The 23,104-nt window shown below is 37.4% G+C and overlaps 1 protein-coding gene across 2 annotated transcripts in view; it reads right to left on the reverse strand.

The window, feature by feature from the left end:
* Positions 1 to 23,104, reverse strand: part of lekr1 (leucine, glutamate and lysine rich 1) — a 137,525-nt gene that overhangs the window by 108,421 nt on the left and 6,000 nt on the right. For both annotated transcript variants that reach the window (XM_051135539.1, XM_051135540.1), the window contains exon 3: positions 18,184 to 18,398. In XM_051135539.1, the coding sequence (XP_050991496.1) occupies positions 18,184 to 18,398 (215 nt within the window). The remainder of the gene's footprint in view (positions 1 to 18,183; positions 18,399 to 23,104) is intronic.

The following is a 23,104-nucleotide window of genomic DNA, read 5'->3' on the forward strand; positions in this document are numbered from 1 at the left end:
TGTTTCTAATACATTATATATGTATGCGTGTGGATATATATAAGAAAAAAAAATTCATTGTAAGAAAGTGAAGGAAAGCGATACGCAGCCATATGTCAATACCACAACAGGACGAAAATAGAAGAAAATCCACACACTCAGAAACAAACAAACAAACAAGGTTACAATCTCAGCAGATGCTCTCTTTCAGCAAAATACTTAAAAACAAATCCACACGGCATAGCTGTGTTCTCCTAATGAATATACTCTACTGTTTGGATAATGTTAAAAGAACTCTTTTGCCAGATCAGTTTATGGGGTGTATGGGGAATGTAAGTGTATAAGGGGCAAAAACTGCTTCCAGATCAACATTCTTAGCTTGACATTTCTGATATATGGCCCTTTGAGCTTAAATACTTAAAGTCTCTGCTCATACTTCGAAAAAAAGACTTCAAAAACCCCACAAAGGAAACTAAAGATGAGGCTCTTTTGACTCTTTATTATCCCTTAACAAATCTCAGAGCCACAGCTGAACACAGAGATGCAAGAGTGAGAATGTACTGTTCTCACTTCTGTTGTCAGATGATCCAGCCATGCTGAAATATGGCACAGCCACAGATGGCTTCGGAATGCACTGTACCCAGGACTGTCTGTGAAATTACACACGCTACAATCTTGTAAGGACATGAGAGACCTGTTCCAGAATCTTCATCACTTATTTAAGGGCATTGAGAGAGCAGCACGAAACATTATATTCATCTTCAGACGTCTCTGTTACTTCCATTATACATTCTCACCATCCACACAGGTAAATTCCAGGGCTTACGGGTATTTAGAAGGCTTTGGATGCTCATTACCACTGAAAATGAGCAGCTTACAGAGAATTTCATCAGAACAGAAATCCATACGTTAAGCTTTGGCGCAGACTATGGTGTCTGTCGCGGCACAGAGGGTTCTGATGCATTGTGGGTAAACGTAGCAGATGTTGGCCCTATTGTCTCAAAGCAAGGCTTAAAGAGACAAAGTTCCACAGCAAGTGATGTCTGGCTCATTACCTCATTTGTTACTCAATCAGAATCAGAGCAGACTGAGTACAGACATTCAGCTGCCTACGAGTTGAGTGTGTGTGTACCAAGAGACATGAGTCGTGATAATGGGCTGCAAATCCCAGACTAAAGACGACTCTGCTGTTCCCTCGTCGACCGCGTGTGTGTGTAGGAGGCTGAAAAAATCGTGATAAGAGCGAGCAACTGGCTGTGGTTGCAACCATGTGCGTGAGCGAGCCGGTGAACCGACCTGCTCTTTCTATTAACTTGTGATTGAGTGGGAGGCTGAGTGTGTGAGTGTGTGTGTTTCCGTACATTTAGTTGTGTGACTGCATGCCATGGTGAATCACTGTAATGATTTTATGCTAGTTATAGACATTTATGATAGTGGGCCTCTTGCTTTGTTCCAATATCTATTGAGTTGCTTGCCGTCTACGGCCTACACAGGCCGCTGCCGTCTGAGCTGAAATGGAACCTCGTAAGTGAGTGATTTAAAAGTGAGGTAGTGATTTTGAGAATCTACAAGAATGAAATAATGGCTTTATTCAACAATTTCTTCTCTTCTGTGTCAGTCTTCGATGCACGCTCATGAGATTACCTTAACGTATGCAGAACAGAAGAAATTGTTGAATAAAGTTGTTATTTTTTTGTTTTCTTTGTGCACAAAAAGTATTCATAGCTTCATACAATCAAAGAAAAAGTTCACTTCAAGAACAAAAATTCACAGATAATTTCCTCACCCCCTTGTCATCCAAGATGTTCATGTCTTTCTTTTTTCAGTTGTGAAGAAATTACAGAAAACATTTCAGGACTTTTCTCCATATAGTGAACTTCTATGGCGCCCGTGAGTTGGAACTTCCAAAATGCAGTTTATATGCAGCTTCAAAAGGCTCTAAAGGAAGAAGGGTCTTAGCTAAATGGTTGGTTATTTTCTAAAAAAAAAAAAATGACAATTTATATACATTTTAACCTCAAACGTTCATCTTGTCTAGCTATGCGTGAACTCAATGTCTTCCGGTTCATGACAGTTAGGTTATGTCGAAAAAAAAACTACCATGTCATTTTATCCTCCAACTTCAAAATTGTCCTACATTGCTGTTTTACTTTTTTTTGAAAAGGGAGTTTGACTTTCTTTGCATGTTCACTTTGTAAACACTGGGTTGGAACTGCAGCGATGTAGGATGAATTTGAAGCTGGAGGAGAAAATGAGATGGGAGTTTTTCGATGTACCTATAACTTTCATAAACCGGAATACACAGAGTTCTCACAGCGCTAGACAAGATGAGTGTTTGAGGTTAAAAAATATATAAATTGTAATTTTTTTTCAGAAAATAACCGATCATTTCGCTAGATAAGACCCTTTTTCCTCGGCTGGGATCATTTACAGCCATTTGAAGCTGCATTTAAACTGCATTTTGGAAGTTCAAACTCGGGGCACCATAGAAGTCTATTATATGGAAAACATTCCTAATTTTTTTTTCCTTAAAAACATAATTCCTTTACGACTGAAGAAAGAAAGACATGAACATCATGGATGACAAGGGGGTGAGTACATTATCTGTAAATTTTTGTTCTGGAAGTGAACTACTCCTTCAAAGCGGAACCTCTGATGTCACATGGACTATTTTAACGATGTCCTTACTACCTTTCTGGGCCTTGAATGTAGTAGTTGCATTGCTGTCCATGCAGGGTCAGAAAGCTCTCAAAAATATCTTAATTTGTTTTCTGAAGGGTGAGTAATAAATGACAGCATTTTCATTTTTTGGGTGAACTATTCCTTTAAATGTTTGATAATATTTGAATATGTGCAGCTCTTGGCATTGGTATAACAACTTGTTTGTAACTGAACTTTTGGATGATGAGGTAGGGGGGCCCGGGAAGAGGGAAAATTGATGGGAAATTGAGTTTTTGCAAAGAAAAATATCAATAACAATACATTAAATAATTATTTAAAAATGCACACACCATGTTTATCCTTACTGCAGGTTAACCCTTATTTAATGTAGCCTGTGCTGTATTCGCTTCCAACTTTTCTTTCTTTTTTCTTTATTGGTCACACTACCTGCCCATGTTGGCATCTGTATAATTTCTAGATTCTACCAAGGAACAGATGAATTTTTGCCAAATAAATGGACTCGTCTACAGCAGAAAGTTTATGGAAAGTTTTGGGAGATAATCCTATTTTTCTGTTGCTATTCTAAAATCATATGGTAACACTTTAGATTAGGGAGCACATATTCACTATTAAATAAGAGTTTTCTCTAAACAAACACCTAATATTCTGATTATTAATAGTTAGTAAGGTAGTTGTTAAATTTACGGTTGGATAAAGGGATCTAAGTCTGGGAGAATAAGGCATCCACATGTGTTTTATAAGTACTAATAAACAGCCAATATATTAGTAATATGCATGCTAATAAGCACCTAATTAAAATAAAGTGTTACCAATTGTGTTATTTGCATATTTGCATTTAGCATAGTTTGTTCTCTGCCGTCCATGACCTCATCAGAACAAACCCGTGACTCATATTTGACCAGATATAAAGCAGAAGGATGCCAGATTTATAATTTGAAACAGAGTCGAATATTAACTTGGCAGCAGTAATGTAAGCAAATGCCATGTGTTTGTCACTTAAAGAATGATTAAATAAAGAGTCATCATTTCACTGGCTAATTAAATTAGACAAGGACCTAATTTAAAATTAATACCAGTGAAACCGGTACACATCTGGATAACCTATGTGTTGTAATACTTTGACCAATGTTAGTCTATTCTGCCAACACATCAAGCCTTCTTTTGCCAGTCACTGTGATCAAAAGAAGAAACATCACACCATCTAACAGCAAACCAATTATGCAACGATTAACAAGTACGATACAGCATCATGCCAGCAAAAATGTTTCTGCCGGTTCTGCTTCTTTCAGCACGCCGGAAGACCCGGAAGGCTTCTCACCCCTTTGTTGAACAGCTCTGTGATTGAAACGTGAGGTTTTGATCAGCAGTGTGAAGCTGGGGAGCATTAGAATAATGAACACAGAACAGAGACGTGACTCATGGCCGCATTCCCGATCAGTCGAGAAGCTCAAAGGGCTCATTCTAAATCACCATCTTACTGAAAGAACCAGGCTACTGGAAAGCAGCTATGTGGAATATTCTGGATCACTTCTCAAACCTTTGGAAATGTAAAAAAAAAGACTTGCTTTAATCAATGCAAAGACAAACAAAACCTATCCTAATTAACTGAACTGACATGTACGGTCTGGCTAATTTTATTACTCGGCGCTGATGAGCAAATGAAGCGGTAATGTGAAAACAAGAATAGAAGTAGCACGCAAATTTCAAAGGGCAATAGGTTCATGTATGTGTAAAACAGAGAAAGAGCCTGTCCTTCCCATTCTAAAGCACTTCCTTGATTATAATCATTGCTATGGCATCATTCATGGAAACCAAACATCATAAAACACAAACAAGATGAGATGACATACAAACACTGAGGTGAGACACTGAACCACACACTCTCTCTTTCACTCAGGAACGAGATCCTTTGATGTTATTTCAGTCAAAATGGAAACGTCGTTAGCCTTTCTCCAGGCTCACCTAAGTTTATGCATTTGAGTCTTGAATGAGATCACAAAAAGTCTGGCTGCAATATGAAAATCATATGCACCATTCTGACACTCTTCTTTCCTGCAAACCCACAACGAGAGGCTTTCATGCTGGCTTTTATTATTTATTCTTTTTTTGCAGTTTACTCCTCTGTTGCTGCTGCCGTTGTCATCGCAACCATTCAGGAGAATCTTCAGTGTGTGCCTGAAGCTAAATGTGTGGCCTACTCATGTTTTCCCAGACTTCTTTATAGAAGCAAGACACACAAAGCATATCAGATGCATTTTATGTGCAGGTGGGTGAATGACACCTCTGGGTTTGCATACACCTCTCTCACATTCGTATAGACAAGAGTATGCAGACGTGCGCAAAAACGTGAGTAGGGCCTGGGGTTTGAGGTGATGAGGGAAGAAAGGATGGAAAATGTAGCTCATGTTTCACCTCTTTCCACAAGGACACATATACACCTGTAGAAAGTAGGAACAAAAGACGAACTGAAGAAAAGTCGAAAGGTCAAAAGAATGAAACAAAGAAAGAAAGAAAAAGAAAGAAAAATGGTTCAAAGAAAAAAAAAACAAATAAAAGATCGAAAAAAGGTTAAAAGAAAAAATTATTGAAAAACAAAAGAACAAGTGAAAGAAAGAAAGAAAGAAAGAAAGAAAGAAAGAAAGAAAGAAAGAAAGAAAGAAAGAAAGAAAGAAAAATGAAAGGTCGAAAGAAAAAATATTGAAAGACGAAAGAACAAATGGTAGGTCAAAGAAAGAAAGAAAGAAAGAAAGAAAGTTTTAAAAAGAACAAATGTAAGATCAAAAGAAAAGGTCAAAAGAAAGAAAGAAAGAAAGTTTAAAGAAAGAACAAATAAAAGATCAAAAGAAAACTCGAAAGGTCAAAATAAAGGTCGAAAGAAAGGTTGAAAAAAGAAAGAAAGAAAATGGTTAAAAGAAAAAAGAACAAATAAAAGATCAAAAGAAGGGTCAAAAGAAAAAAAAGGTTCAAAGACAACAGAACAAATGAAAGGTCGAAAGGTCAAAAAAAAGAAAGAAAGAAAGAAAGAAAGAAAGAAAAAGAAAGAAAGAAATGCTCTGTTCTGCTAGTCAGGATCCTTTGATTTGGAAATATATCCTCTATGAATATTCCATGTAAGAGGAGGGAAACAGTATATGTTAGGGATGCGCGATATTGGATTTTTGCAATATCCGATATGCCAATATTTTTCATCTTATTTTGGCCAAACCGATATATATCCTTTTGCTTGGAAACAATGCCAAGTCTCTCCTGTGCAGAAATTATAAGCAACATATTTGTCATTTTTGTTAGTTTTTTTTTTTTTTTTTTTAAGTAACTTATGCTTATTGCTGACATTATGATTGTTTCAAAATACAACCAAGTACTATGGAACAATTTCAAAATTATTTTGTTTGTGCCCCCATTTTTCATGAGCTGAACTCAAAGATGTACACAAAAGGCCTATTTCTCTCAAATATTGTTCACAAATCTGTCTAAATCTGTGTTAGTGAGCACTTCTCCTTTGCCGAGAACATGCTCAATGCTCAATGGGTGATATGTCTGGTGGGTATGTTGGCCATGCAAGAACTGGGATGTTTTCAGCTTCCAGGAATTGTGTACAGATCCTTACAACATGGGGCTATGCATTATCATGCTGCAACATGAGGTGATGGTCGTGGATGAATGGCACAACAATGGGCCTCAGGATCTCGTCACGGTATCTCACGGTATGTGCATTCAAAATGCCATCAATAAAATGCATCTGTGTTCGTTGTCCATAACATATGCCTGCCTATACCATAACCCCACCACCACCACGGGCCACTCGATCCACAACGTTGACATCAGCAAACTGCTCACCCACACGATGTCATACACGCTGTCTGCCATCTGCCCTGTACAGTGAAAACCAGTATTCATCCGTGAAGAGAACACCTCTCCAAAGTGCCAGACGCCACTGAATGTGAGCATTTGCCCACTCAAGTCGGTTACGACGACGAACTGCAGTCAGGTCGAGACCCCGATGAGGACGACGAGCATGCAGATGAGCTTCCCTGAGACGGTTTCTTGTATGTGGAGGTCCTGGGCTGGTGTGGTTACACGTGGTCTGCGGTTGTGAGGTTGGTTGGATGAACTTCCAAATTCGCTGAAACGCCTTTGGAGTTGGCTTATGGTAAAGAAATGAACATTCAATTCACGGGCAACAGCTCTGGTGTACATTCCTGGAGTCAGCATGCCAACTGCATGCTTCCTCAAAACTTGTGACATCTGTGGCATTGTGCCATTTTAATAATAATAATAGATAAAAATGCACATTTTAGAGTGGCCTTTTATTGTGGCCAGCCTAAGGCACACCTGTGCAATAATCATGCAGCCTAATCAGCATCTTGATATGCCACACCTGTGAGGTGGATGGATTATCTCGGCAAAGGAGAAGTGCTCACTAATACAGATTTAGACAGATTTGTGAACACTATTTGAGAGAAATAGGCCTTTTGTGTACATAGAAAAAGTCTTAGATCTTTGAGTTCAGCTCATAAAAAATGGGGGCAAAAACAAAAGTGTTGCGTTTATAATTTTGGTCAGTGTATAATGTTATGTTTAAAGTAATGTTTATGTTCTCTATTACAGATCAGTGTCTATCACACAACAAACGCGTCATTCTTTATAGCATAAGTCTTATGTGTAAATATACAGTGGTCCAAAGGTCCGAGACCACTGAGACCTAAATGCATCTATTTTGCATTTGTTTGACTGACATGTTTAAGGCCCAAAAAATTAGTGAGGGCTTTGTTAAAATAGTCCATGTGACATGTGATGGTTCAACCATACTTTTATGAAGCTGCAAGAATACATTTTGTGTGCAAAAAAAAAAGGAATAATTACTTTATTCAACAATTTCTTCTCTTCTATGACAGTCTTCGTGCATACGTCATGGTAATATCATGAACTTGCAGCTAAGACAGACATGGGTGAAGACTGATGAAGACTGACATTTTTAATTACATCCTTACTACCTTTCTGGGCCTTGGACATCAGTTGCATTGCTATCTATGCAGAGTCAGAAAGCTCTCAGATTTTATCAAAAAATATCTTAATTTGTGTTCTGAAGATGAACGAAGGCCTTATGGGTTTGGAATGACATGAGGGTGAGTAATTCATAAAAAAAAAAATGTCATTTTTGGGTAAACTATCCCATTAAACTTTAATAAAAGGAGAACATCCAACCATCTGTCAAAGAGTTACATAATCAATGTCACAGATTTACTGATCTGATTAGTGATGTATTGATATTTCTTCATTATTTATATCATACCTGTTTTAAATTTCTTGGAATCCAGTTAGTTTCCAGGGTTAAATGAAAAACATCTTACTGTACATTTACAGACATGAATGCAAACACATTATCATGTGCATAATGATCTGTCTGTCACCACCTTTACTGTGGCCAGTTAAACTGTCAAATCCAAAAATGAAGACAAATATGATGAATGATGACATGCTGAATACACACTTACCTACACACATACAAAAACAGCACAATTAACTGAGCTATTAATAATACATGCAGGTGTTAAAAAGTACAGATTCAATTTAATTAAGAATAAAAAAAGTCAAGAACCCAAATAATGTTAGATGGAAATCATGTTACATCTTTCTATTTGTTTACACTACTGGACTGGTACATTCTGGTAAATGCTAACTTATGTAATCAAAAGTAATACTGTAAAATATTTTTAATTGAAAAAAAAAAGTATATATATATATATATATATATATATATTTTTTTTTTTTTTTTTTTTTTTTTACATATTTAAAAAAAAAAAATTATATGTATAAATTAATTTATTTAATGTAATTTTCAGCAGGCATTACTCCAGCATTCAGTGTCACATGATCCTTCAGAAATCATTATGCTGATTTGGTGCCCAAGAAAGGTTTGTTTTTATTAGTTTTTATTTTATATTTTATTGTTACTTTTATGATGTTTAAAATAAAATAAAATAAAATAATTTAAAAGAAAAGAAAAGAAAGTAGAGTCAAATAAAATAAAGTAAAATAATGTAAAAGAAAATAAAGTAAAATAAAATAAGGTCAAATAAAGTAAAGTAAAAAAAAAAATAATGTAAAATAAAATAAAATAAAGTAAAATTAAACAAAATAATGTAATATAATAAAATAAAATAAAGTACAGTACAGTACAATAACATAAAGTGAAATAAAATAATGTAAAATAAAATAAAATAAAGTACAGTAAAATAAAATACAATAAAATAAAATAAAATAAAATAAAATAAATCTCTAGAAACTTTTTTTTTCTTGTGTAAATTGTGATATATTATTGTCAGGATTGTTTTATGAACAGAAAAAAAATAAATAAAAAAAGTTTTATGAATAGAAAAAAGAAGCTTCAGTAACACTGAAAAGGTATTTACTGTCACTTCTGACTAATTTAATGCATCCTTACTACAAAAAAAAAAAAAAAAAGAAAAAAAAAACATTTTTTAAACAGTGCTGTAATTTCATTTATTTATTTTTAACAGAATATAAAAACTACAGTGCATATATAATTATTAATTAATTAATTAATTAATTAATTAATTAATTAAAAATTGCTGGTAGAGACTGGTCTCTTTGTAGTGTTTATGAGTTTCAGAGTAATTGTTACTGTAGCGCAGACACTCAAGAGTGTAATTTTCATAATCACAACATGAAACACCAAAGGCTATTTAGCCCCTTTTCCATTTCTAAAAGATGCTTTGCATTTGTAGCTTATAGGCAGCAACTAAGATCATATTGCAGCACATCAAAGGAAAGCTTTAGGGCAGTTGTGTGCTGAAGTGGCATGACACAGGCCTGATTTGAATCTCTAATCATTCCGTTGACTCATTCAGAGCCTCTTTCTGACAATCACAAGAACACCATCACAAACAGCCCAAAGAGTCTGATTTACATTCTCCATGCTTCCCTTTTAAACCTGAAGGATCCCCTGTAGGGCCCCAGCCAGACTTGAACTAGATGAATCTATTCTGCAAACCCAGACCTCATCAGTCTCCATGCATAAATCCAATCCCATCATGCATCATTTGATCTTTTGACCCTGTCAATCACAGAAATCTGACATGGATACTGATGCCCTGTGGGCGTGTCGGAGACTCACGAGTGGGGTTTAACATGGTTTAGAGCTACATTAATGATCGCATGCTGATGGGGTCTTACTTAAGCCCTACAGGGAGAACCCAGGGGGTCTTTTAAATTCACACACTCACACAACTAAAAAACCACTTATCAATAATGAAAGAAACCGTTGAGTGACCTCCGTCTGAACTCACACAGACAGAAAACAGGAACTGCTCCTCCGCTCACTGGCTTAGCAACCACATACAAAGCATCTGAGGTAAAATAATAATAAAAGCCTACTAATTGAATCTAAAATTTGATGAGTGTAAAATGTTGATTTATTGGCCAAATAATATTTTACAGTGTAGATTATTGTAACAATACCAACTGAAAAACAGAAAAAAATCACATAGGTGAATTTTTTTGAAGAGCAGGTACCACAGCTGGCCTGTCGATCTCCATTAGTTAAGGTGAGAACAAAGCTAAGCACAGCTCGGCCCTTTCAACATTAATATCTCAAAACTAATTGAGGCTGTCAGACATAATTTCACAAAAACAAAAGCCTTTTCCATCACCGAGAGTCCTTGCAAACAGGCATTAGCATATAAATAATGTACCGCCAAATAAAGTGTGTTCACACCTTTATATGACAAGGAGAAAATCACATATGAATAAGTAAGCGTTCGACTCATGTGCATCTGTGAAACATAAAAAAAAATTCAGATCCTAATTAGCGTGTGTAAGTATGTGCTTTTGGTGCAGTTGCAGGGCAGAAAAGCATGTGGAGAAAAATAGAGCCCTTATATACTGCCCTCTTCCACTTCCTGCACCAACCGCACACGAAAAGAGTGTCTTTGTGCTTGCGTGCTTTACGTGTAAACGTGCATTTATGGTGGCTGTGACACCTATGCAATCACACGAAGATGCAAACACATTAACCCTCAGAGTGACAGAGGTGTATCCAAGCTCACCGCAGATACAGCGCATTTGGTAAACATGCGTGCAAGACACACCGAGATATCAAAGTCTCAACAGCTGAGAGATACACTATGAGGAAGTGAAAAACCACCAAAGCCAGTACAGTGCTGTCAGCCCGATAAATCTACATCATTGCGAAAGCCACACACGCACACATACGAACATAAAAATGCATGAATATGCTTGACAGCAACTGTGTAAAAACAATACACTTCAACTTTACCTTAATTGTGTTTGGTTGAAAGTTCCCTGTGCAGCTGTAATTTTGAAATCTGCATCAGTACTCCATTTATGTAGCTGATGCTTTTTTACTCAAAGGAACTTGTCTGCGCCATTCTCACACCTCTGTCACGGATGTTGTTGCCCACTAAACTATCTACATCTACCACATGCCATCTCTCCCACGACCCATTTACTGCCATCTCACATCTGCCTCTTCCTTTCTCTAGCTTTGAGTTTTGCTTTGTGTCACCTCAGAGGGTTCACTAGCAGGTCGCAAAACTATTTGAGTCAAACTGAAAGTCTCAACTAGGCCTACAGCTTTTTTCAAAAGGAAAAAAAATGTTTTGTCACTAGAATATTGTCACGTAACGTTTGATGAAGGGGTGTACAAAGACGAAGGTCAGAGATAAAGTCTTTATTATTAGAGGTCAACCGATATTGGATTTTACCAATACCGATAACTAGGTTGGACCACACTGGCCAATTCCGATTAATCGACTGATAGTTTTTAAAATGGATACTGAACAAAAAATAAACAGTGCTCTACTATTAAAAAAAAGTAGCCTATTGAACCATGTTAATGAATAAAAATATTAATGTTAATTATATATTGATCATTACAGTTAGTTCACTGCTCATTAATGTTAGCAAAAGCAACTAAACATTTTTAAATATATCAGTAAATGCTGAAATTAACACATTCTAACAAGGAACAATACTTCTATTCTACAGCTTTTATCAATCTATTTATATCAATTCTAACTTGAGCTGTTCAAATAAATATGAATTAGCTTTGGGTGTACAAAAATTGAGGCAATCTCAAAAATATAAATATAGCTGCAAGCAGCGATAGCGGGTGTATGCGAACACTGCAAGAGCTTCACTAACGAGAACAGAAAGTGTCCAACTTAATGCCTCAGTTTTCAACTCGCCCCCTAATCTCGTTGATCGCCGTCTGTAACCGTAGTTCAAGTCGAACACGCCTAAAAGCAGGAATACATGAGAGCAAGGAAATCACATGACTAGACAGGAACCATGACTAAACTACAAAATAAAAGATATGAAAACCTAAACAAGAAACAAAACTCAAAAACCAGTGTGACAACAGCACTAAGTGAGAAACAGCAGTCCGCCATTACTGTTTTCTTGCTGTATCTGCCGGAGATATACAATGTCGGAGCCAAAGAGGCATTACAAGTGTTGTTTGTTGGGATACACAAACAAACATAGGAGCCTCCACAGACTCCCTCCATCTGAGCCACTGAGGACACTGTGATTATATTTCATTATGAAAGGAAATGTCCCAGAAAAACTCTGTTTACAGATCAATATCATCACACACTGGATACAATACCAAGTATCACGGGTTTGTTTTCCAAACGGTCTTTCTGAAAGTGCTTCTTGGCACTCTGTAAGGCTAATGTTGCTAAAGCTAACATTGTTGCTGCCTGTTTTCACTGATGCTGCCTTGCTACCAGAAGGATCGTAAATAGGACTGTGGTAGTTCAAAATTGCATATGAAAGCAATGTGAAGTTGACTGCTTGAATTTGTTGAGCTCATAGTCATAAGTGTTTATGATAGCACGCGATGGCACCATGAGACCAGCTATGTCGTTATTTTTATCGTGCCATGCTCCCCGTCTGTGTAATTCATAAACGTACTTTTATTATGCACAGTACACTCAGATGACTGACTTTTATACCGAGTACGTTTTCTGTAAAGATAACAGGCTTGTACTAATAGTGGAATGTTTATTTGCAAAGGCCAGCACGGGTATCACTGGAGCATGAGCTTTTGAAGCTCCGTCCTCTTCTCCAGGAGCACCAGCTCATTTGAATTTAAAGGGGTCCTATTATGCTCTTTTACAAAGTCTTGATTTTGTTTTGGGGGTGTATTTTTCACATAATTTACATTATTACAATACCTATCTCCTCAGCCTGGAACAAATGGCTTGATTAGTACCGGGCTTGATGAAAGCCCGCCTTCTGAAAAACTAAATGTGTTGTGATTGGTTAGCTGTCCCAGTGCATTGTGATTGGCGAACAGCATAGAAGGTGTTTCAGTACTGCCACGCCCCTTGTCAAAGCAGCAAGTTTCGCGTACAGCTGTCAGCACAAGCTAGCTTAAAGTGATTCTTACGTTTTAAATATGAATATTTTTCTTACAGAAATGCATCGATTCGCTACAGGAGGCCTTTATTGACAAAAAATGCAATGCTCAATATGGCCCCGCTTTCTGAATAAAAGCGCCAATAGCTTGTAAATGCGATCAATATAATCTACATTGCTAATCTGTAAAGTCAGCGCATCGCTACAGCTGCCTTTAGAAGTCCCGGTTGCTACAGAACAGTCAGCTATCTAAGATGTGCGCTTAGGACTGCGCATGTGCACTGGTTGCTCTAGCCTGAAAAATAAGCTTTTTTAAATGCTATTTGAACAAAAGTAACATCTATGAGATAGTTGCTGTCAGATTTCATTGGTGATTTCAAATATGAAATTTAATCGTAAGCTTGGTGAACAGTTTTGGAGAATTTAATGTTTCCCCATTCAAAGAGATGGGAGCTGCACTTGCATGCCCGAGAGGCGTTTCAATGATGGGTGTCGATTGAAATAACTTGCGTTAAAGGGACGTTATGAAACGTTGGTGATTCAACCTATTGAAAAGCTGTGTAATATGGGCCTTCCTGTCATCGATCTGTTGTGTAGTGTGCAAACAACAGCACCTAAATGTTACCCCAGACAGTCGTGCAGTGTAAAAACAGCAGCAATATGCCTATTTTTAAAATCGTGCAGTGTGAACCTGGCCTACCTGCTTAGATATTACCACTTGTGTCCCTATCAGAATCAAAATTAGCTAGAAATGATTTGAAATTATCATCTGTGAGTGAGCTGGTTTTAAAGGAGAAGTCCACTTCCAGAACAAAAAATTACAGATAATGTACTCACCCCTTCTCATCCAAGATGTTCATCTATCTTTTTCTTCAGCCGTAAAAAAATTATGTTTTTTGAGTTAAACATTTCAGGATTTTTCTCCATATAATGGACTGCTATGGTGCCTCGATTTTGAACCCAAACGAACCCAATTGCGGTTGTAAACGATCCCAGCCAAGGAAGAAGGGTCTTATCTAGCCAAATGATCGGTTATTTTCTTTTAAAAAATACAGTTGAAATACTTTTTAATCTCAAATGCTCATCTTGTCTTGTTCTCCCTGAACTCTGTGTATTCTGCCTCAAGACAGTTAGGCTATGTCGCAAAACTCTAAACGTATTTTCTCCCTCAACTCCAAAAATAATTTCAAAATCATCCTACATTACTGCAGAAGTGCAGACCCATTCTTTGCAAAGTGAACATGCAAAGAAGATCAAATACCCTCAACAAAAAGGGTAAAACAGCGATATAAGACGATTTTGAAGTTGAGGGAGAACATGACGTTTCGCTAGATAAGACCCTTCTTCCTTGGCGGGGATCGTTTACAACCACATTTGGGATGGTTTGAAGGGATCGTTGGGATCGGGGCACCATACCAGTCCATTATATGAATCCTGAAATGTTTCCCTCAAAAAACATAATTTATTTATGGCTGAAGAAAGAAAGACATGAACATCTTGGATGACAAGGGGTGAGTACATTATCTGTCAATTTTTCTCCTGGAATTGGACTTCTCCTTCTTGGATGACAAGGGGTGAGTACATTATCTGTCAATTTTTCTCCTGGTTGGACTTCTCCTTAAGTGACTACTCGGTTTGTCAAATTAAAGTTAAATAAAATAAAATAAAACAATGGCTGTAACTGTTTTCTAAAAAAAATAGTATTAAAAATGTTAATGTTTTTGAAAGAAGTCTCACCGAGGCTGCATTTTTTAAATCACAAATATCGTAAAAACAGTAATATTATTGCTTTAATATTTGTATTAATTTAATAATGTTAATATTATTATATTATAAAATGTTATTACAATTTAAAGCAGTGCTTTATAATTTAATATTTTAATTTTAATAATTTTGAAAACCTAAATTAATCTTTTTATTTATTGGCGCTCAAGAAATATCTCTTATTAATATCCATGTTGAAAACACTTTTGATCAATATTGTTGGTGAATACATGTAATCATTTCTGTTAAATACATTTACGATGGGCTAACAAAACCCAAAAGCAGAGAAGTGACTTTGTGTCCTAATTTCAGAACTCCACCACATGCCACTAACAAACACACAACCCAAACACGCACGCTCTGTCGTGTCGGGTCTGGAATGTGCTGGGTATGAATGAATCGTTGGGGGCCGATCTAGAAGCACGACCGCTGTGCTGTTTGGTTTTTCTCGTGAGCTTACACGGACAACACAACCTGCTATTATTATCAGGAACAGCAGGAGAGAGTGCTGAAATTGGATCCACAATCACACACTCGCTTTGCACCTCTCTCCTCATTCTCTGAATTTCTGTCTGCGCTAAGCTGTGGAGGCGTAGGTGTTGAGAGGTTTATTTCTGATTGCTGTGGTGGTATAATTATGCCTGGCATGCACGTCAGCTGGAAGAGAAGACGTACGCATGCACGTCTCTCCCACAGTGACTCACGAGGGAAACCAGAGCTCAGGAGTTCAGGGCATGAGGAACTATTCACACATACGCAAACAGATATACATGCATTCATACGCACAGGCCATCATCAAGGACCCGGAGTCCCCGGCCTGGTGTTGAGGGGGGCCTACTAAGATCCTGTAGGGCAGGGATTCCCAAATATTTACTTGAAGTTTCTGTCTGAAATTTTCCATAAATATTTCAATAATTAAATATCACGTTTGCATGTTCTATAAAAATAACAACGGCTTTCTAAAGTTGGTTAATGGTTTCATAACATGCTAATAAACAAATATTATTATTTTTCAGTGCTTTACTATGTTTATATTGTAAAATAAATTTAGACAATTTTATATAAAACAAGACAAGGTCAGGGTTCCACAAAAGTGACTAGATGACTAGTATATTAAAATAATTTTTTTAGTCAGAACCTGACTCACTAACTAGTTTGACTGGGGAGGATGACGTGTGAATCCAAACTGAAGCACCAAAATTCTTAGGTAAGAGGTGGGTGGATGCTATATGAAGTGAAAGATTGAATATATGTTATGCAGTGGGTGTAAGATTTTTTAGATCAGTGAATTCATATATTTTGGCTTGTCGGTACTTAACCACTTTGCAGCGGGTGACAGAAAAAGCACTGAGAGAAGCAAGAAGAAAATAGGTGGTATAAAATCATAGCTCTTCTGCAGCACTGACAGGTTATAGAATCTAACTACACTTTTAAGGGGAAGATGGGATTTGATGTAAGAAGTCTCTCTATTTGCTGTAAGTCTCTTTGATGGTTTACAGCAGTGGGACGATAGACAGGAGATTTTTATGCTTTGTGAAGAAAATGTGAGTGGTGATTGCAAATCCAAAACCTGCTATGATGCTGGAGTGTCATGGGAGAAAATCGTAAGCTTTTAAAGCACACGTCTCCTCAACAACCGAGGATCTAGAAGTAATATACTTCTCTATACAAACAATGCAAGTATAATACTTTGGGGATTCAACATTAAACGGTTCATGCACCAAATGAATGCTGTAACCTGTCAAAATGTGCACCAAAATGAACCCCATGCACCACGGATGCAGTATGTATGCAACAGGCCTAATATCGATGTAAGTAGAGAGCACCAATGAAAAATCAGAACTTAAAGGTCACCTAAAAATAAAAATTCTGTCCACGATTTACTCACCCTCATGTTGTTCCAAACCTGTAAGACCTTCGTCCATCTACTAAACACAAGTTAAGATATTTTTGATGAAATCCGAGAGCTTTCTGACCCGGCATAGTACCGTGTTCAAGGCCCAGAAAGGTAGTAAGGACATTGTTAAAATAGTCAACATCAGTGGTTTACAGTGTTACTTTTGAAAGGAGTAACTAGTAACAAGTAATAAATTACATTTTTGAGTAACAAGCCTAACACTGGTGGTTCAACTTATAATTTTATGAAGCTACGAGAATACTTTGTGTGCGCAAAGAAAACAAATATGACGTTTCTCTTTCATGTTAGTCTTAGATGCACGTTTAGGAGAGTACCACAACACAACTCAAGGCCCTCATATACTCAAAACAAAATTCCTTTTCGTTCTTCGTTTAGAGGTAAAATGAAGTTTGAAATACGTTAACTGTATTAAACATGAAAAAGTGTCCGTGTCTCATTTCATCAGAACCACAACTTCATTTGCTACTATAAAACGGCTCTCCACTGTGTTCACGTTTTTACCTGTGGACATCTCACCTCCAAGGACTCAACAGATGAAATAAACCCAGACAAGAATTCTGCGTGAAAGAAAGCGGAGCCTTAGTGCACACCTCCTATGATGTAACCGTCACGGACCAATGGTAGTACGAAGGTGTTTTGCAGCCTGAATGAACATTTTTTCAGAAAGTTAGCTTTGGCAAGTTGTTTCGACTTGAAAAATGAACATAAAACGAACATCGTTTTGGCCAGATTTAGTTCAAAATGACGTCACATCAGTTTGTTCTCCAATTGTGTAGTATTTCAGGCCTTCAGAGTAGAATCTCTCTTAGTTCATCGCCTGTATATTCTGGTTCAAATAAGTAAGGCTGGGCAAAAATGTGCAAGTCATTCTCTCTGTAGAAATCTTCAGACATGTTTATGAAGACTTTTATGTATTCTTCTGCTTGTAAACAAGGCACATTGCATGTGGGTTCTACATCAGAGAATCACATACATTGTGGTACTTTCCTGAATGCGCAGCGAAGACTGACACAGAAGAGAAGAAATTGTTGAATAAAGTCGATTTTGTTTTCTTTGCACACAAAAATTATTCTCATAGCTTCATAGCATTACATTTAAACCACTGATGTCACATGGACTATTTTAATGATGTCCTTACTACCTTGGGCCTTGTGTCAGTTGTGTTACTGTCTATGCAGGGTCAAAAAGCTCTCGGATTTAATCAAAAATATCTTAATTTGTGTTCCAAACATGAACGAAGGTCTTATGGGTTTGGAACAATATGAGGGTGAGTAATGATGACAGAATTTTTACTTTTGGGTGAGCTAATCCTTTAAGACAAACTTTGATTACCCAAGCCTAAACACCACATTTATCTGCTAGAAATATTCTGTTTTGTATTCATGTAGGAGTAATGAGATATGTGCAGTCATGGAACTGTGACTAAGACTTACGTTTCCTCCTGTTGAAGCACAGATGTTTTCAGCTCCTCTAGATGAGTGTAGGCTTCTTGAAGCTCCTCTCTCAGGGTTCTCTCTCTCTCTGCACTTCCTCTTTCCTCCTCCAGCTCTCTCTCGACTTCCCGCAAACGCTCTTTCAGACACTGGAACTCGTGAAGGATCAAATAACTTACACCACAGTAGCGACAGGCCTTCTCAGAATGCTCCATCTGAACAAAGACAAATAAACACAAATATAAACGCAGAAATATTCACAAACATGTTTACCTATCTGCTATTACCCATCCATCTATCCATGCATCCATCCATCATCCATCTCTCCATGCATCCATCTATCCATGCATCCATCCATCATTCATTTACTCATTTATCCATCTATCTACCCACCTACCTACACACACATACACTACGCACTTCTACCTAGGTATCATCCATCTACCACTCATCCATCTACCCATCTATTTGCTCATTTACCTACCTATACATCTATCTATTTGTCTACAGTTGAGGTCAAAAGTTTGCATCCCCCTTTCAGAATCATTAAAAATTGTAATTATTTTACCAAAATAAGAGGGATCATACAAAATGCATGTTATTGTTTATTAAGTATTGACCTGAGTAAGATATTTCACATAAAAGATGTTTACATACAGTCAACAAGACAAAAATAATAGCTGAATTTATAAAAATGACCTGGTTAAAAAGTTTGCGTCCCCTTGATTCTGAATACTGTGTCCATGCCTGAATGATCCACAGCTGTGTTTTTTTGTTTAGTGATAGTTTTTCATGAGTCCCTTGTTTGCCCTGAACAGTTAAACTGCCTGCTGTTCTACAGAAAATTCCTTCAGGTTCCACAAATTTGGTTTTTCAGCATCTTTTCCCATCAAGGACAACTGAGGGACTTACATGCAACTATTACAGAAGGTTCAAATGCTCACTGATGCTCCAGAAGGAAAAACCATGCATTATAGCAGAAGTCAACTTCCAGAACAACAATTCACAAATAATTTACTCACCCCCTTGTCATCCAAGATGTTCATGTCTTTCTGTCTTTAGTCGTAAAGAAATTACGGTTTTTGAGGAAAGCATATCAGGATTTTTCTTCATATAATGGACTTTTTATTGCCCCCGATTTTGAACTTCCCAAATGTAGTTTAAATGCAGCTTCGAAGGGCTCTAAATGATCCCAGCCGAGGAAGAAGGGTCTTATCTAGAGAAACAAACGGTCATTTTTTTCGGAAAATAAAAATGTGTATACTTTTTAAGCACAAAAGCTCGTGTAGCACAGGTTCTGGCATGCGCGTTCTATTGAATCATGTCGAAAGGTCATGCCAAACGTAGGTGGATCTACAGACCCAGTGTTTACAAAGCGAACGCACAAAGACTAAGAAAGTGCAAGTAAGTCAAACGCTGTTTACAAACAAAAAGGTACAACGTGTCGGACGATTCTGAAGTTGTAGGAGAAAATAAGATGGAGTTTTTCGCCATTCTCTACCTTTTTTAGCCAGAGCACACAGACAATGAACTTAGACGTGATTCGTAGTAGTGATGGGAAGTTCAGATCATTTTACCGACTCAGATCTTTGAGTCTCGTTCAGCAAAATGAACAAATCTTTTTTCGAGTCATTTCGTTAATTTTAGCAAAATCAGTGTCACGTGACATACCCATAAGATAAACGAACGACTCGAAAAACCCGAAGACTCGAAACAGATGAACTAATTCCAGCACAGAACCTAATAGGATATTGTGTATGCACGACTGAACGAATCACTCCCCGAGATGACTCGTTCTTCGCGAGTCACATTAAAGATTCGTTCAAAATGAACGAATCATTCAAGAACGACCCATGGACGCGCATCCAAGAGCCTGTGCTATGCGAGCTTTTGTGCTTAAAAAGTATACAAATTTTTATTTTTCGAAAAAAATGACAGATCGTTTCGCTAGATAAGACCCTTCTTCCTCGGCTGGGATCTTTTAGAGCCCTTTGAAGCTGCATTTAAACTACATTTTGGAAGTTCAAAATCGGGGGCACAATTTAAGTCCATTATATGAAGAAAAATCCTGAAATGCTTTCCTCAGAAAATATAATTTCTTTACGACTTAAGACAGAAAGACATGAACATCTTGGATGACAAGGGGGTGAGTAAATTATTTGTAAATTGTTGTTTTGGAAGTGGACTTCTCCTTTAAGAGCCAGGGGGTGAAAACTTTTGAACAGAATGGAGATGTGTACATTTTTCTTATTTTGCCTAAATATCACATTTTTTCATTTATTACTGCCCTTCAGAGGCTACAGAAGATAGTTACATGTTTCCCAGAGGACAAAAAAAGTTAAATTTACCCTGAAGTTTTCACCCCCCAGCTCTTAAAGCATCATGTTTCCTTCTGGAGCATCAGTGAGCATTTGAACCTTCTGTAATAGTTGTAATAGCATATGAGACCCTCAGCTGTCCTCAGTGTGAAAAGATGGATCTCAAAATTATACAGCCATTGTTGTAAAGGGCTCAAATACACAACAAAATGCTGGAAAACCAAAGAATTTGTGAGAACTGAAGAATTTTCGTTTTCTGAAAAACAGCAGGAGGTTTAGCTGTTCAGAACAAACAAGGGACTCATGAACAATCACTATACAAAAAAAAAAAAAAAAAACAGCTGTGGATCATTCAGGTAACAACACAGTATTAGGAATCAAGTGGATGTAAACTTTTGAACAGGGTCATTTTATAAATTGTATAAATCCATCTATTATTTTCTCTTGTTGATGATTATTCAGGTCAGTACTAAATAAACAATAACATGCATGTTGTATGATCACTTTTATTTTGGTAAAATAATTAACATTTTTAATGATTCTTAAAAGGGGATGCAAACATTTTACCTCACATGTATCCATCTATCTTTCCATCTATCCATCCAACCAACTATCTACCCATCTATCACAAACCTAGCAACACCCAAAACTCACAGGAATTCAGTGAAAATTAGTCATTGATTATATTTCAAAGATCTTATTTGCACTATCATACACAATTGCACTTCACTGAATCCAGTGGCAGCTTTATAATGACCTTCTAAGAATGACAAATAACCAAGCCTTGCCACTCCTTCCAGGAGTGAAAGAGACCTGTCATCACAAATGCCACACCAAAGCCCACTAAACCTTGATCTAAACAGCACAATGCTGGCAACGTGTTTCCCTTTTCTTTTACGTTTGTGACTAGAAGCAGAGGTCAGACACAGCAGTTTCATTTTTTGTGGCAGCCTTAGTTTCTGTTAAACTTACTGTAAGATATCATGTGTTCATGATGGTCGGGCATGCAGCTGTGCGTTCCAGTCATTTTACTGTAAAGATATATGGCCTGCGACTCAGAAAACAGAACTGATAGAGATGTTCTTGCTGAGCCAGGAATAATTTATTTGCATTTGTATCGCCCCATCTCTCACCAGTCATTTTCACCCCTTCACTTTGTGTCATTTATTTTCAGGTTGGCTGTTGTGCTGATCAGCTCATAAATAAGTCATTACAATTTCCTCTAATCAATCATACAGTGTCTCAGATCATAGCTGGAATTTCTCACATAAACACAAATACAACACTGGGCTCTATGAGTTTGACCCCGTCTCAGTTAAAGCCTGTCTGTGATCCTGCTTACCTAACTGTCTAAACACACATGCACATGCAATCCTCTGCCTCCCGGAGAAATGCGAACATTTGCACGAAATCTGAAAGCCCTGATCCCCCAGCTCTCTCTCCCTCACGCACTCAGTCGCGTTTAGACACAGGCACGCATGCATAGGCTTAAACACACACGCACATGCTGGCCTTAGGGGAGAATGTCTGCCACCAGTAGGAACGTGTTCCCGTGACAGTGATGGCCCTCGGGGAGGCCTTTGCCCCTGGCACTGACACATCCGCTTAGTACTTATACACACTGCCCTCGTCACACACATGCTTACACATACCTTGTACCAAGCTGGATGGATACTTCAAGACACAAAAGGCCCTGTTTCTACATCCCTTCTTTGAGGGGAAAATATAAAAGCTGGCTTTGTATAAAAGAAAATTCACACTTTCAGATTCAGTAAAACATTTGACTGACAGGTTATGCTGGTCACACGTTTTAAGAAGTCAAATGAAAGGCGTAGTGTGTAATTTCTATGCTATTAGCAAAATTGCAAAAGTAATGATTTCAGACAAGTCCTCATATTCCATTGACAAACATTGTCTAATACAAACCGACTGCAGTTCCTTTTAATGTTGTGCAGAAATAACACACTTCCCACTTAAGGTCATTTCAAAGCCAAAATGAGCCTATTTTATGTCTTTTTAATTGATTTGATGCTGCTTGCCACAATTCCCTAGGACAAGATGAATTAAACATATGACTCATAGCAGGGGGGCTGAAAATAACAGCAGAGGTCTTATCAAGGAAAGAGGCATAATTAATTTAAATGGAACCTTTCTGCCTTCATCAAGCATCAGGGGTTATCGTCTCATGCACACCGGGTAGGAAAGAGCAGTTTACGTGCCACGGTCTTCAAAAACAGACCCCTAATCTGTTTTTTCCCCCCGACTCACCCCTCCCCTCTTCTCATCTGCCTCCATCAAATCCTGTGTCAGAAATGGGTCAGTGTTAAAGGCACGCAACATACCCCCAATACCTCCACAAATTACCACACCCCCTCTGACCACTATACAAAGCAACTAGTTATGAATTTCCTCTGACAATTATGCATTTAAATCATTTGGGACACAAAGACTGTAAATTTGTCTTTTGTGGAAATTGACTATGAAATGTCGTTTTTTAGGAAAACATTCCAGGATTTTTCATCATATAGCGGGCTTCAATGGGACACATTGTTGGTTGGACTAAATTACAGTTTCAATGCAGCTTCAAACAGCTACACACTATC

Source organism: Labeo rohita, chromosome 18 (assembly GCF_022985175.1).
Source record: "Labeo rohita strain BAU-BD-2019 chromosome 18, IGBB_LRoh.1.0, whole genome shotgun sequence".
NCBI classification, from domain to species: domain Eukaryota; kingdom Metazoa; phylum Chordata; class Actinopteri; order Cypriniformes; family Cyprinidae; genus Labeo; species Labeo rohita.